Source organism: Trachemys scripta, chromosome 5 (genome assembly GCF_013100865.1).
Source record: "Trachemys scripta elegans isolate TJP31775 chromosome 5, CAS_Tse_1.0, whole genome shotgun sequence".
Classification (NCBI taxonomy): domain Eukaryota; kingdom Metazoa; phylum Chordata; order Testudines; family Emydidae; genus Trachemys; species Trachemys scripta.
In genome coordinates, this window is record NC_048302.1 from 40,102,272 (window position 1) to 40,118,969 (window position 16,698).

At 42.4% G+C, this 16,698-nt stretch overlaps 1 protein-coding gene and 1 pseudogene across 3 annotated transcripts; one reads left to right on the top strand and one right to left on the bottom strand.

Annotated features, from left to right (window-relative positions):
• The first annotated feature begins 15 nt into the window (after nucleotides 1–15).
• BBS12 (Bardet-Biedl syndrome 12) lies at nucleotides 16–11,981 on the top strand. Of its 3 annotated transcripts, none has more exons than XM_034771884.1 (3): nucleotides 16–188; nucleotides 5,541–5,682; nucleotides 7,148–11,981. In XM_034771884.1, exon 3 carries the CDS (start codon nucleotides 7,164–7,166, stop codon nucleotides 9,336–9,338), a length of 2,175 nt encoding a protein of 724 aa, XP_034627775.1. In that variant the 5' UTR covers nucleotides 16–188; nucleotides 5,541–5,682; nucleotides 7,148–7,163; the 3' UTR covers nucleotides 9,339–11,981. The 3 variants fall into 3 exon arrangements, with proteins under 3 accessions (XP_034627775.1, XP_034627776.1, XP_034627774.1); XM_034771885.1 differs by having other exon boundaries at nucleotides 5,541–5,626; XM_034771883.1 differs by lacking the exon at nucleotides 5,541–5,682 and having other exon boundaries at nucleotides 19–188.
• LOC117878645 lies at nucleotides 1,283–1,366 on the bottom strand (annotated as a pseudogene).
• Nucleotides 11,982–16,698: the final 4,717 nt, after the last annotated feature.

Here is a 16,698-nt window from a genome sequence, read left to right on the forward strand (position 1 = left end):
CAACAAATCCCCGTTTTAGGGGCCGCTGGGAGCTTAGGCGCATGCGCCTACCCGAAACAACGGAAATCCCGCGCTGCATGCGCGGCTGTTCGGCCGCGTCTAGAACAGAAGTGACCCTCCTCCGCGGGCGGCCCGGGGCCTCCCCTGCGCGTGAGGGAGAGCGAGAGCGGGGCTGGCGGCGGAGAGCGGTCAGTAGTGCGGGCCGGGCCGGGCCGGGGCTCAGCGGCCGCAGGGGCGGCGGGTGTCCCGATCCCACAGGGGCAGCAGAGCAGCCCTGCCTCTGTCGAGGGCCCAAGCCGCGGAACCCGGCTTTCAGCTGCTGCGGCGAGTGGGGTTTGTCCATTTCCCAGCTGGGGTAACGACAGCCCAGCCGGGGGTCGCGCTAGTAACTCCCGCGGGAACCCGTGTGCTGCAGCCTTCTCTCACTCCACTGCTGGGCCAGCGCCTGTGGGGCGCGTGGCTGGCGGGGAGGATGGAGGGTGGGGCCAGCACCTGTGAAGGGTGGGCTGCGAAGAGAGCCTCCCCGCTGAGACCCCTTAGCAGTGGCTCCGAGGGGCTGGTCTAGGAGGAGGCATTCCTGGGAGAGAAACTGTCTGGGGGGCGATGTGGTTTCCGACTTGAGTACAATACTAGATAGGCCGTGCGCTTGGCAAGACTAGGTTGGGGGAGGCCTCTGCTAATGAGGAAAGTCTGTTCTAGCGCCTCATCACCTTTAGCCAATTTGCTCCTTCACTCTTTCGTTTTTTAAAACTGATATAATGTACACAGTTGTTTCCCTGTGTGTTTAACAGAGCTGCAGACCCTTCTTTAGGGAAAAGGAATGCAGGCTTCTGAGACGCGGTCACTGGCCACAACAATTTATGAGAGGCTGTCACGTGCCCTGTAGATTGAGCTTGTGAAGAATACCTTCCTTACCTGCAAACAGGCAGAGTCAGGAATGCAGCAGGAGACAGTCTGATGCCTGTGCACCCAGTCAGGCCCAGTGTGTTCTGAGATAGGGTGACCAGATGTCCGGCTATTACTGGGACCATCCTGTTATTAGGGGCTTTGTTTTATATGGGCAACTATACATCTGCTCCCTCTTCCATCCCACCCCCAAAAAAAGTGTCCTGATTTTTCACACTTGCCATCTAGGCACCCTAGTTCTGAGATGCTGTGGAATTTACCATCCCTGTTGCAAAATTTAACTTCAGGTTCTAGGTATTAATTTAAAATAAAAAAAGGAGGGGGTAATTCTCCATTGAGTTATGTGTCCCCTTTATGCCATTCTGGCAATGTTTAATGGACTTGGGGAATAGTTTTCAACTAGCAGTAATCACGCCTCGGATTAACCTCATTGGCTGTGATTCTGCCACTGTGCAACACCTTGCATAAGTGGCTCCTGCACAGACGGTCCCCCTTCTCTGCAGCTGCTGGTGGCTTAGGGAAGTAGTAAGGTATGTCTACACAACTGCTGGGAGCATGCTTCCCAGAGCAGCTAGATATAGCCACACTAACTCCACTCAAGCATGCTAAAAATAGCAGTGGCTGTGGTGGCATGGGTGATATCTTGGGCTAGCCCCCGAAGTACATAGCTGCCCAGCCCCCCAAGTGTGTATTCAAGTGAAAAAGAAATGCAGTCTTTTAAGACTTGGCCTACACTGCCGACTTATGATTGTAAAATAGCTACATAGTTGAGCAACGCAATTATACCAACCTCACTCACCAGCCCAGCAATGATGTGCTTGCGGGAGGGCTTTTCCCTTCAACATAGGCACCATCTCCAGGCACCAGCCCAGCAAGCAGGTGCTTGGGTCGGCCAATGGAGAGGGGCGGCATGTCTGGCTCTTCGGCGGCAATTCGGCGGCGGGTCCCTCACTCCTTCTGGGAGCGAAGAACCAGCCGCCAAATTGCCACCGAAGACTGAAGCGGCAGCGGTAGAGCAGATCACGATCATGGCTTTTTTTTTTTTTTCTTTTTGCTGCTTGGGGCGGCAAAAATCCTGGAGCCGACCCTGACCACCTCTCAGGGAGGTGGAGTACTCACACTGACCAGAGAAGCTCTTCAGTCGGTGTAGGTAGCATCTTCCCTAAGCACTGCAGAAGCACTAGTGCAGCTGTGCCACTGCAGTACTGCAAGTGTAGACAAGCCCCCTGTCTCTAGCCAGAAAAATTTCTGAGAAACTATCAGTCTCCAAATAGCAATATGCTTGAGGTAGATGGGATAAGGAATTGCTGTTACTCTGCATGCTTCATAGTAAACTAAAACATTTTTCAGCTGCCTGTTTTCCAGTAACTGCAGCTGCACCAGGGCTAGCAATGGGGTGTGTGGGTGGGTATGTACGCTTATGTGCAGACAATTCAGCAGTTTTTACTAACACTTCATGATAATATACTAAGAGCTGGAACATTGATTCAGAATTTTATAATCTGGAAAGACCTTTAAAGATTAAGATGCTACTGGGGAAAGCAAAGCAAAGTAATACAAACATACAGTCTCTCTTTCTACTTCAGATTGTAAAAATAAGCTGCACATTTTAGGCCAAAAAAGATGATGCAATGAAACATACTCTTTTTCTAGAAAAGAGTTTTCTTCTGCTCTGCTGTTTACAGAGGATAGGATTTCCAGTGGAGTTGGTCCTGTAAGTCAGGTAGGGTTGGTAGAAACCCATTAAGGCAGTCAAAGGGTCTCAGGGCAGGTCTTCACTACAGGGGGGGGGGTCGATTTAAGATACGCAAGCTGAATTCGACGTATCGGAGCCGACTTACCCCGCTGTGAGGACGGCAGCAAAATCGACCTCCGCGGCTCCCGGTCGACGGCGCTTACTCCCACCTCCGCTGGTGGAGTAAGAGCGTCGATTCAGGGATCGATTGTCGCGTCCCAATGAGACGCGATAATTCGATCCCCGAGAGATCGATTTCTACCCGCCGATTCAGGCGGGTAGTGTAGACCTAGCCTCAGGCTAGTTAAAACATCACACCGCCTAGGTGACATAGTTATGCTGGAAGAACCCCCAGTGTAGATGCAGCTGTGCTGACAGAAGAGTGCTTCTGTCGGTATAGCTGATGTCACTCAGACGTGGCTTTCTGTTGGCATATACTGTGTCTACACTACGAGTCTTTGCCAGCATAGCTATACCAACGTAGCTAGGCTGGCAAAGCATTTGCAGTGTAGACAAGGCCTCAGTTTCTCCACTGATGCTTCTCCATAGACAATACCACCTCTTACTCTTTCGTTATCTTACAGGGTCTTCCTCCTTTTCTTTCTTCACTCTTCCCTGGCCTTTTCTGATTTAGGTAACTTGAAAATATAACCCAAACTAACTTTCTTTTTTTTTCTTTTCTTTTTTTTTGGATAGGTGGAGAAAGGGGGGAGGAAGAAGTATGAAACAATGAAATTCTAAATGCAATGTCTTGTATTACATGTTGATTTCCTGTGTTACAGTCACGTGTATGTTATGGTTATTACCAATATACATGTATGCATGATGGAAGAGAAAAAAGTTACAAACTTTTACAGCTCAAAAATGAGTATCACTGGCTCTTTTAAATAAAATGTCTCAAGCAAAAGATACCCAAATTGCTTTATGACCTGATATACAAGTTATACACAGCACTGTAGGGATTATTTCACATCTCTAGTATATCCTATAGGCTGAAATGAAGCATCTGTTTTACAGCAGAAGTCCAGATTTAAGACAGGAAGTGAGGATTACCTTTTTCAGTTGAAATACCAGGGGAAACTTTAGGTGAACAGCCTGTAATTGACAGTGTTGGAATTTGACCATAGCGCTGGTGTGGCTGCCTCTGTTTTACAGAAGGTGCCACAGTATCTGTTATCACAAATCACAGGACTTTGGTTTTTCATCTCATCTGATAGACAGCACCTCCAGCACCAAGGTGCCTCTTAACCCCCATGCAGAAGCACAGGTTCAGTCACATCTTCCTCAACAGGTAGAAAACTTTGATGGGACTGCTGGTGATTGGGTCAGTCCCAGTAGAAACAGAGAAAGAACAGTCATTGGTGGAGTGGAGGTGTGTGTGCAGGGGTGGCCCTTCCCCCCCTCCAGAGGCTTTATCTACTCACTGGCCAGCTAGAGAGGAAAGGAGCGGATTGGTTTCTCATTTTCCCCTTTCATAATTTAAACCCTAGTTTGGCCCATGTGGAGCCTCTTTTTGCTCAGCAGCCCCACCCTGTTACCTGTAAGTATATTTTCACAGCTGTGTCTTGCAGATGCTGCAGGTCTGACCAGTTGCCTGTCTGGGGGTCAGGAAGGGGTTTTTCTTCTATTGGGGCCAAATTCTCATAGTTCTGGTAGAGTGTGGTTTTTTTGGTTTGTTTGTTCCCCCCACCCCCCCATCATCCTGGAGGTGCACTTAGGTTAAATAGGAATAGGATTGAGGCCAGGTCTACACTAAAATGTTAGGTCAACCCAGCTCTGTTGTTCAAGAGTGTGAAAAAGCCAACCTAACTCCAGGTGTAGTCAGTGCTAGGTTAATGGAAGAATTCTTCAATCAACCTAGCAACTTGCCTCTCGGAGGTGGATTAACTACAGTGACAGGAGAACCCCTTCCCTCACTGTATTGAGTGTTTTTGCTGAACCGCTGCAGCAGTTCAAGTGTGGACATAGCTTTAGTAGTTGATAGGGATGTTAGTTTGTTGCACCTTGCAGCCACTTTCCAGTGCATTTAAAAAGGATTCCCAGAAGTAGAAGACCTGGGCTTTGTGCTGATGGGATGCAGAAGAACCTCATGGCCTTCACGGGCTGATGCTTCCTACCATTTAGTAACCTCTGTCCCTGTCATGGGTGGTGGGGATACTGATAGGATTCAGAAGAGTGAGCTGAATCCTAGGGGTAAAGCTGAGAGGGTCTGCTCTAAGTTATTGGTTCATTTGGTAGGAACCTTGTAACTCCTGCACTGAAACCATTTAAAATGTCTGGTATGTGAGTGTATGGGTGACAGGACAGCAAGTTCCCCACAAGTTTAATGAAGTTTCAGCCTGCTGCTTAAAATCCATCCTTGTGTCTGTCGTCATTCGCCACAGTGTCTGGATAAATAAAGAAATAATGATGTAACTGGCAAGTAAAATTGTTAAGGATTCCACTAATGAAAAAGGAGGATTGTTTGTGGAAAACACTGATATATAGCATGACAAGCCTAGATTATTACCACAAGAGGCTGCCAAGAAAAATTGCCAGAAACACTTAGGCCTCTTTTTCTTTTTTTAGGTGCACATTCCCCTTCCCATCCCTCTTCAGTACAATTTCAGAAGTTAAAATGAGTTGCTTATTTAAAATCCTATTTTAAAAATAATCACAATAACTACAGACATGGAATAAAATTATTCTGAGTCAGTGATTCTCTTGGAACTGACTTATATTTTACTTAAGTCTTACTAAGTAAATTAAAAGAAAGTGGTGTTCAATTCAAACTTCAATGGTTCCTTTAAGCCTTAGTTCAGAGGTAAGATACTTTTGGCTTGTTGTTGTGGCCTACAAAGACATTGCATGGAACAAATGTATAAATTAACCTGTAAAAATGTTGGTGTCTTACATGCAGAACTTTAAAGATTTACTAGGCAGCCTCGTTAATGGAATGGAAGAGGGACAGGAGATGTCATGAAAAGAGACAAGGATGAATAAATGGTAAAGGCAAAGTTATGTGGGGACAAAAAGCTTGATCTTGACTGTGGGACAGGAGGGTAAGTCATTGGAGGAATTCAAAGACAGGGTGACATGGTCAGAACAACAAACAAGGCAGATGATTTTAGCAGTGGCATTTTATATAGTCTGGAGGGGGGATTATGTGGGTGTCAGAGAGGCCAAAGAGTAGAAGGTAATATATTAGAATAGGAGGGGTTGGACAAGAATTTTAGCTAGAGGGTCAGTGGGAAAAGTTTTGATCTTGGGACAGGTCTACATAGGGACACTCAGGAAAGTTCAGATAAATTAACTAAACTTGTGACTTTAAATAGCATTAGTTAAAGCTTATTAAACCCCTGTGTGGATGCTCTTGGTCAGAAGTAAAGTGGTCTTAGTTTGCTTTGGCTTAATTCACAGTGAATTAACTTTCCTGAGTGACATGCCCTTAGAAATCTTGTGATGAGAGAAGCAATATAATTTGTAAATGGCCTGAACGTTTGGGGCAAATAAGGTGGAGGAGTCAAAGAGGACAATCTCTTTGGGCCTGAGTGACAGGGAGGAGAGCGGATGGTTCCACCCTGAAAGAGGCTGTGGGGTGGAGAGGTTATATAGGGAAAGAGAAGGCATTCAGTTTTGACACGTTAAAGTGATTTAAAATTGTTTTTCTCTGAGCAGTGCCATTGAAGTCCAAGCTGTAAAATCTTTGTATTTTATTCATGAGGCATAAAAAGTATGGCTTTAGACCAGTGGTTCTCAAACTTTTGTACTGGTGACCCCTTTCACATAGCAAGCCTCTGAGTGCAAGCCTCCTTATAAATTAAAAACACTTTTAAATATATTTAACACCATTATAAATGCAGGAGGCAAAGCAGGGTTTGGAGTGGAGGCTGACAGCTCACGACCCCCCATGTAATAACCTCACGACTCCCTGAAGGGTCCCGACCCCCAGTTTGAGAACCCCTGCTTTGGACCATTTTTTCATGACTATATTAGGAGATCCTGCCACTGAATGGGAATGGAATATCTTCATGGAAATATGGTAGCTGGTCCCTTTCCAGCTCAGTTTGAAGTCAGTGATATCACTAAGGGTAGTAAAACCTATGCCTACTAGTGTTTGCAGACAAGATATGTTTCCAGATGCATTCTGAATAAGACAAATGCAAGATTTGACATAAGAAAAGAAGTCGGGAGAGGAATGGTTTGGATATGGTCTTAAGGAGTGGTGGTCTTTTTTATTATTAAATCTGATCTGCTTTATTAAATAAAATATTTGATCTATAGGGTAAAATTAAAATAGCTTTTAATTTTGAGAAAAAAATCTTCTGTAATGTCGTTGCAGTGCAACATTTCAACAACTCCATGCGTCCGACGTGAACATTTTATAATACAATACATGCAGTGTAAAATTACTTCACCCAATCTGCATTCAGTTAATTTTTGTTAATTATATATTGTGTACTGTTAATTTTTTGTGAAGTCTAGTACAATAAGAACAGAAGCAATAAACTTGTATTTTGTTTACAGATATTGACTGCTGATCATGGCTTTCAGAAATGTGAACAGAAGACGTCACATTGGACTTCAGCAGCTTTCATCTTTAGCATCAATAGGAAGAACACTTTTAGGGCCAGTAAAATCATATAAATTTATTGTAGATGAAAGCACCAGTGAGAGTGTTTTGACTTGTTCTGCAGTTAGACTTCTTGAAAGTTTGGATTTAACTAGTGCAGTGGGACAGCTTCTTAATGAAACAATTCAGGCACAGAATAAAGAATATAAAACTGGAATGACTACCCAGTTATTTCTTATTGGTGCATGGAGCAGTGCTGTACTTGAATGCCTTCAGCAGAATGTTCCTTTTTCACTAATAGTATCTGTGATGTCTGAAGGATTGAACTCTTGCAGTGAAAAAGTCCAGTGTCTTCAGCTCTCAGTACATGATTCATATAAAGGGCCTGATTCTGCTCCCATTCACTTCAGTTCTAGCAGTTTGGGGCCCCAAATTATTGAAAATAAAACTCCTGGTATTGGAGCTAACAGTTTTTTAAATCCTCTTGTGCATATTCTTAAAGAGGTTCCTGTATCTAAAGAAGAAAGTGTTCCAGAAGGCCTTCATTCTCATCAAGCAAGCCCTTGCGATCTTCGTAACAGATGTTTGAATTCACACCTATGCCCTACAGACTATATAACACCCTCAGTGGTTGAACTAGTGGGCAATAAAACTATGCCTGCAGTTCCTGGAAGCAGTTTGATTGCATCCAGCTATACCAAAAGAACAAGATTAAGTCATAGTAGATACTTTAGCACTCCAGGAAAAAAACGTTGTTCGCTCCAAGTAGACAGTTTTGGGGGTCCTCCCATTGGGCCTGCAGCATGTCCTTATGAATTTAATGATTTTGAACAATTGGCAATGGCTCTTAGCCATGGGAATCAGTCTAGCATGAAATTGGTACAGGATATTGTCAGATGCCAGCAAGAAGTAGCTGATCACGCAGGTTCTTCTCAATTTAATATTGCAGAAGTTGTGACATGCTGTTTACCAGGATTGTCTGAACATTATTCTTGTGTGTGTCCAGGGTATATCACTTTAGTATCACCAGAGAAAGCCACTGTTACCAAGCAACTTCAGGATAGACCGCTTCAGATTCTACTTGTAGATGGTGATCTAACAGAAAAGTATCGTCACTTGGGATTTAATAGACCATCAAATGTCCGAACAATATCAGAAAATGTAGGCTTACAAGAAAGTAGCTCAGAAAGTTTATGGATAAATTGTGTGTTAGATATTTTAATAAAAGCAAAAGTAAATTTAGTTTTGGTAAAAGGAAATGTGTGTGAAAGTTTAATGGAAAGATGCATCCTGAATAACATATTGATAATCAATCCAGTAACTCTCAATGTGCTACATGCTTTTGGGAAGGGCACAGGAGTGCAGCTGGTGACATACCTTTCCCAGGTAAATAGTCATTGCATAGGTAGCAGTGTCTGGGTGGATTTCTGGAGAACTGGTGACTTGAGCACAATGGAATTGGATAACAAAGTGCCAATCAGTATAAAAGCTGAAGGAATTCATCTGGTAACAGCTGTGCTTAGTAGCACAGTAACTTCAAAGATGCAAGTCACGGAAGATCAGTTCTGGACTTGTGCTTATCGCCTGCATCATGCTCTAACTGACCAGAAAGTTTTTCCTGGAGGTGGTGCTGTTGAACTATTGTGCCTCAGTCATCTTAAGACGCTTGAAGAACAATCATTAAAGCAACCACATAAAAAACCTTCAGGGGATTTTTACATGTCATCTGGTTGGCTGACAAAATCATTGACACAGTATAAACCAGTTGTGCTTAAAGCTCTGGCAAGTGGTTGGCATCAGTACCTTTCAAGAGTCATGTGTAACACTGCTCATTATGCATCAGAGTTTGAAGCAAGCGCTTCCATTGAGCATCATCTCAAAAAAGCAGCAGACTGTGGTTCTCCTTCAGCATATATCCTGAAAGAGTTCAATAAAGGAGCTAAGGTCATGGTGGATTTTGGTCTTTCAGCTAAACCCGAGGAGGCTGTAAAGATATATGACAATGTTACACCCAAGGTGGAGGCATGGCGCAGAGCTCTAGACTTGGTGCTATTAGTGCTTCAAACAGATGCTGAAATTATCACAGGTCCTAAGAGAAATCAGTTATTAAATTCACATGTATCCAGTGAGTTCATATTTTTATAGGATGTGGTAGGCTTTATTTAGGACTCTAACTCAGTGGGTGGAAAATTTGCAGGTACACAGTGTTTGTGCAGCTATAAAGCAAACTTTTTAGGGGTTATGCCAATGATATTTACAAATAAAATTCAGCATATGGATCTAGAAACAAACTAGATAATGCTGTAGCTTTTACTTTCTAGAAAGGGAGTTTGCATCTGGGTGTCCATCCAATCTACACTGTGATAAGGTCAAATTGATGCATGAGAGAAGTATGAAGCTGCTAGGTGGAGATACTAATGGAAATGAGCTCACTGTCTCTAAGCAACAATAGTGCCTGTTTGTTCCCATGCTCTCTCTATTAACTCTCCTCCCCACTTCTTATGCTACGTGGCATAGGAAGCAAAATACAGCTCCAGACTCTTCAGGTGAAGAGAAAAGGCTGAAATTTGGTCTGGGTTTCTGGCATGTTTGTGCTTTGCAAAACTGGCGGGAGGCAGCTGAGGGCTTCATCCACAGATTTCCCTTTACTACAAAGTCAGTTCTTGCCCTTATTCACCTGCTACAGCAGAGGAGTAACACCCTTCTGTCTCAACTGCTGTTTTTGTGGGTGTTCTGTGATTTTTAAGGGGGCTTTGCTTTGTCTGTCTACCCTCGTTTCTTATTTCTAGTAGGTTTTTTCACATTAGAAACTTCAGGTCTTGTCTACCCTGTTCCTGGAAGAGCTTAGATGACTCAAATACTAGTGAGGTTGACATCACAAGTAACAAATGTTTTTTAATTGCCCCTTTTTTTTTTTTTTTTTTTGTGACCACCATTTCCACAAATGCCTGATGCTGTACAATTCAACACTTCACCCATTTAGTTAAGGGTTGAGAAAACTTCTCTGTTTCTCTGGACTTCTATGAAGAGCTCAACCAAAAACAGGGAAGAGAAATCTTTATGCAAAAAGTACAATAAGGAAAACCCTACATCTTGTGCCTTCTGTGTGGATGAGGAAATGGGCACTCTTTCTTTGCAGGTCCCATTCTAAGTGCTTCAGAGACTAGCTATTGTCAGTTGAGGGGACATTACTCTTTGTTTGGAAGTCTGAGGTGGTGAGAATTATTAAGCATACTTCACTGAATATTATTCCAAGTAGTGAATACCCAGGATCAGCTCCTCAGCTATCCTGAATCAATGGTGTGATGTTAACTTCAGTAGGTTCATGCCAGCAGAGGATCAGGCAACAAACTTGCCACCAACAAGTGCCCAGGTGACCATATAAGACATTACGCAGTTATGTTAGAGGGGTAACTACTCTCTTGGAAGAGGGAACTTCCCTATGCCTCTATTTAGAGAGGGTGCTGAGAGGTCCTCCTAGAAGAAATAGCAGTCATGGTGGTATCTATAGACAGAGTAGATATGTTAAAAGTGGAATCACAAGTATTACTAGTTAAGATTGAGGTGCACTGGAAAGAGCTGACTGAGAAAGCTTGAACTGTGCCTGGCTTAAGCCATTGCCATTACCTTCCTTTTCCTAAGTGTTACTTTTCTTACAAATTTAAGTGAATTTTAAGAACATTTGTCTCTTGTGAGAAGGGAGACTAGCTTTCATATTATATAACATTACCCCTCAAAAGGTTATATTTCCAACTTTTATTAAGCAGAAACCTGCCTAGGGGCTATATTATAGTCTTGGGCATGACAATTTACCTCTGTGCCTCATTTTCTACATTTTAAAAGGGGGATGATAGTATAGACCAGTGGTGGGCAACCTGTGGCACATCAAGGTAATCTAATTGCGGGCCACGAGACATTTTGCTGACATTTACCATCTGCAGGCACTGCGCCCCACAGCTCCTAGTAGCCACGATTCTCTGTTCCCGGCCAATGGGAGCTGTGGGAAGCGGCGCTTGCAGGTGAAGGGGCCGCAAGGATATGCTGTCCGCTGCTTCCTACAGCTCCCATTGGCCGGGAACAGAACCATGGCCACTGGGAGCTGCGGTGTGGTGTGCCTGTGGACGGTCAACGTCAGCAAAATGTCTCGCAGCCCGCAATCAGAGTACCCTGATAGGCAACCTGCGGCCCGTATGCAGCCCATCACTGGTATAGACCTTATTTATAAAGTGCTTAGAGATCTATGGATGAAATATGCTATCAAAGAGGTAGGTAGGTATTTTGAATTAAATGTAATGTAATATAGCAAAAGACAAATGTTTATTTAGATTTACACATCCTTTATAACCCCTTTTCATTTCAGTTTAATATAAAAAACTATTTGAAAATATCTATATTTTGAACTTGTACTGACAGTATAATGTGTGTTTTGACGCACTACAAAAAGCTGCTGTGTTTTTAATGTTCTTTAATGCTATGGGAAGACAGGGAAGTAGGAATCATTCATCCATTTTAAATATGTAGATAAAATGAGAATGTGTATATGGATATGCCTTTCAATATACTGCTAAGTCAATTTGTATATACTGCAAATACAAATTTAGTACTCTAGCCTGCAGTAGATTATACTCATTAGTACTACATTTGGTATTGTTTGCAGGAAGAGACCATAATTTTGTGTTTATAAATAGGGCATACATTTCTTATTGTAAGAAATATATACTACATAGGCTGTCAAATCTTGGAAAAGGTCTCACTTGAAACACCCCCTTTTGACAATATTTGCCCCCTCTAAATAAATCTACCTGGTTTCCTTTGGGTTCTTTTGGTTATTCATTTTCAACAAAACAAGGGATGACGATTTACAGCCAGCATTCTATAATGCTTTCATTGTGGCAAAAGACCAAATCTGAGTCTGGATAACTTAGTCAAGAGTCATTTTACCATCTAGCAGCATTTAAATAGTAAGCCGAGCCAAGATGGAATTGGTATTAGTTGTAACAGAAAAGCTTATAACTGTGGAGACAAGTTTCTCAAACTAATACTTTGAGTAAACTTCACAGTGAGTGTCTCATACTTCGGGTGAAAACAAAATAGAAAAAAGACTGTAAATGGTGGTACTAAAACTAATTCCTGCTCTTGAGCATTTTTTTGTCATCACTGTAATGGCTGACACCATTTGGATTAAATATGATTAGATTTACTCATCAAAACCACTGCTGCTATTTGTAATCTGATTCTATACACTTCTTTTGGGGTGGGGTATCGGCATGACATTGGAGGCCAAGAATTTTCTAGAGGGGAAAAAAAGAGCTGTTTTACTGTAAGTCCTGGCTCAGTAAAAGGGCAGTCACAAAATCAGAGCAGTTACTTAAAAATATTGTAAATATGGTGGGCCTTTGTCACTTCCTATGTATTGGTCTGACTAGATGTCACCCTTTTCCTTTATGCTTCTCGTCCTCTGTGTCTCTCGCTCTAGAGAAGGTATTGTGGAGCAGAGGGATGAGCTAGCTCAAGCACCACTGTCCAACTACAGCCTTCCCATTTACTCTGAAGGCTCCTTGACCCCTTAATTCATTCTCCAGCCCTCCTGCTTCCTGTCATAGACATCACCATATCCAGGTGCCTTGCAGCCTTCTGAAGCTCCTCTGAGGGCCCATCCCTCAGGCACCTCAATTAGTTTTGTCATCTCCTGATGACTATAAATAGCTAAAGCTTGTGGGAAAGAAGGATTGGGTGGGGGGGCGGTCCCTAAGAAGTCTCTGTTAGTGGGCTCCAAGTGTATGGCACCAGACCTAATCTAAACCTTGTGCCCTTCATACTAGCTCATCTCCCTACCTTTCCTCATCTCCCATATATTTTGGCTCTCCCAACCCCTTTTTCCCCACCCACAATTCCACAACACTTCACCTATCCCTTGCCCTGTGAAAAATATTCCACTTCCTCATTTCCACCTGAAACAGCCCCTGGCTCCCACAAATTACTGGCCATTCTTCTGCAGTAACCCCATTTCCCCCCCTTTCATAACACAGCTGGTATTGTTGTATCCTCACAGCCTATGAATACTTTAAGGATTCCCACAGCAAGCCAGATAGCCAACTCAGGCCCTAAACAAACCTTAGCCATGGGGTGAAGACGGGTCCCTGAGGAGTTTCTCCTGGTCTTCATCAGTCCAGAGGACCATTGTCACTACTCACATGACATGAGCCCACCAAATGTCCTTTATGCTCTCTACATAATCTGGATGAAACAGATCCTCAGTTTATGTAACTTGGTGTAGCTCCTGTGACTACATTGGAGTTACACTGCTTTACACTAGCTAAAGATCTAGTCCAATGTGAGGTATACAGAGAGGAATTATAAGACTAGTAAAATTTTCATAGATAATATCTATATAGGAGATGCTGCTCATAGCTATGTTGTTAAGGTCATATTGAGACTCCATATAGCCATGAAATATAATCTATGACACACACATTCTACTAACATATAATTGAAAGAAGCTGTTACTATGACCATTTTTGTGATTAAAGGAGCAGATTTTTTGTTTATTTTTCAAAAATGTTAAATAAAAACTTTTAAAATGGCAGCCCTAAATGTAAGTCTACTTTGAAAAGTTAAAAAAAAATCTCCACATTTATTTGGCTTTCTCTAATATAAAATTGTCTATAAACTTCAGAATTCAGGAATCGGTTAATTTTGGAACACTCTCATGCCTAGTATAGGTTTTTAGAATTTTAGTTTTGAAACAAGTTACTAACACTCCTCAACAGAATAGACCAGATCTCCTTCAGCTACTTAGTGATTACATCTTTAATCATCCAGGGATTCATTTTTACTTGACTATGCAATTAGCACTTACCAAGTTATTAACTACATTCCAGAAGTATTAGGAGGTTAGAAGGGAAAAGCTGAGTGATTCAAGGGGGACATAAGGAACTGTGAGCACTACACATAAATGTAAACAAAACCTCCCACCGAAGTGTTTGTAATTGCGTAGTCAAGTTTGGCACTATTGTCTTTTTTTTCTCGACTCTCTTGTTTTTTGGTATTGCATAACCCTGATCCTCAGAAGAGATCTAGTTACAACTGATTTGAGTAATAGGCCTCAGAGGATTGTGGAAAAAGCTGCGTAAGATAATTGTGTTCAATGTGTCCAAATGTCTATTTACAGAGCTCTTAGAAACTGAAAAAAATTACACACTAACTACTGATAGAATCCAAAATGATGTAAAATTTCCAATAGGGCTTTTACAGGCATATAATGGTACATTTAAATGCTGTAATGTAAATCTCTTCTGAAAAGGTTTCAGATATCATTTGGTAATTAGACATTTGCTTTTTCATAGACTAGGCAAATAGAGATATAGTACTCTATATTAGCTGTAGATAGCGCATCCTATACCATTGACGTGCTCTTGATGCTACCTGCCCAATGATCCCCTCTCTGCCCCTAGCCTATTGCTCCATTGTACTTGTAAGCATTGATACTGATTAATGTTGACATTAAAAACCCAGGAATATTTGCACACAAAAAACATTAACTCACAATTACAGTGGCTCAAACTATTTTCTGTCAATGCAATCACTAAAAACATAATCTGTTATTTGTATATTAATTGGTATGTTCAGAGTTAAGATTGTACATTTGAGGGGTGAGGATGTTTCATGATGGAGAGCCAAAACATACATTGGTGGGAAGCTGGGCAGTGGGGCTTATCACTGACTCCCTGGCCCTGCTATACTTGTGTCATGAGCGCCACAGTAGAGCCCAATTGCCTGGCCCCAATGGGCACCCTAGTTTCATGATTCCCCCCAAACACACTCTCCTAATCCTTGTTCTTACATTATTTTTTGATTCTGCTGATTTGTATTAATTTTATGAATAAAAGTAAGTGCTAATAAAACTGATGTAAACCAACGTAAGTGGAGAAAGAAGGAAGCTTCATTTTGGATTGAGGATTAGGTGAGACAACAGAGGCATTGGGCCAGAGAACTGGGCTTTGCAGTGGGAATGGTGACAGGCATACAGGTGTCCAGGGAGTCACTCGGGAGCATCACAGACCATCCCTGCTCCCTGTACCTTCTGCCAACAGTTATGCCTCTCTGCCCATCTGTACCTCTCTGTGATACATTAAGCATGGCAGTAGGAGTCCCAGTTCAATAGCTCTAATGATATCTGTCACAGAAAGCAGATCCTTGTCACAAGGTGTGCTGTAATTTTAAGGACTGCCTTAGGTAGTATATCCCAGTTCCAAGTTCTGGCCCTTTAAGGAACAGTATTGTGGTGATTAGAGTCTCCAGAAGGTCACCTGCTTGTGAGCTGTTGCAAGGCATGCTGGGGAGGAGTATCAGTGTAGTTTCAGTACTAAGGAAACACTGGGTCTTAGAGGAGCTGTGTTAAAGTAGCTTTTATAGGATAAGACAGAGTGAGTGGGAAATTAATGAAGGGAAAAACCTGTGGTAACTAAGATACATGTATGGGTTTCAGATTGTCTGTTAGCACTTGTCCTTGTTTAGGGGGTTTCTGGCTTCCAGATAAGGTTAGAAGAGACTGCATTTTCCTTTCTCCAAAGCATACTCTTTGAAGAAGACTACTGAGTGAATGAAGCTGAAAGATTGTTTGCTTTTCATGAGAAGAGAGGCTTGATTGGATTGGAGAGCTAAATCACCTTGTCAGCTCAGGGAAGAGGATCTGTGAGGATTGCCAGTCTGAAGAGGTATGATATCTGTAATGATTCTTCAAGGGGCAAAACTACCTACATAGTGGATCTCCTAACAGTTGTGGTTCTTGTTATTGCTTTAAGTGACCTAAGCAGTATATGGAGCTCATGGGATGCTTCCATTTATATATCTAGATGTATGTTATCTAGAAAAACTGCTTTCATGTTCCCTTGCAGAGCATAAGATGTAGCAGATGTCAACAACAAAAGGATTAAAGAAGTATAAATAGTGTGTGTATATACATGTTCTAGGAGTAGAAGAAAACCTTGGCCACAAAGATGTGCCTGTGCCTAATCTGAATAGCTGTAGCTGTTGTCAGTCCCTACTGTTTCTCAACTTTGCTGATTGTGTCACATCTAATACAGGCACTGTTGCTATAATGAGCAACAGTGAGACTGGTTTCAATGTGGCTCCATATGGCCCCAGGAGTCTACCTGCATTTGCTTTGAGGCAGTAGTGGGACCTTAGATTATAGGCTGTTTGTGACAGACATATTTTTTGTCTTCTATCTATTATCTAGTGTACTTTAGATGCTATTAAAATGGTAATATTTTTATTAGTAGTACTTTCTGTGCATGATACATGTGAATAACCCTTTCCCTCTGGCTCTGTTCTCTAGAGGGTTAGGTGAATGCAATATATTAAGGAAGCATAGTTATCAACACTCCTTGGTGCATACTGTAGGTTTGCCATGTCTTTGTGTATTGTAAAGAGCAGCTATTATCTGGAGGTAATACAGTGGCTAACACAAATATCTAATTATGCTCATTGTCATGGGAGTTTT

Bases quoted from the DNA above. Each gene is read 5' to 3' on its own strand.
- BBS12 (XM_034771884.1), top strand. From the start codon at position 7,164: ATGGCTTTCAGAAATGTGAACAGAAGACGTCACATTGGACTTCAGCAG.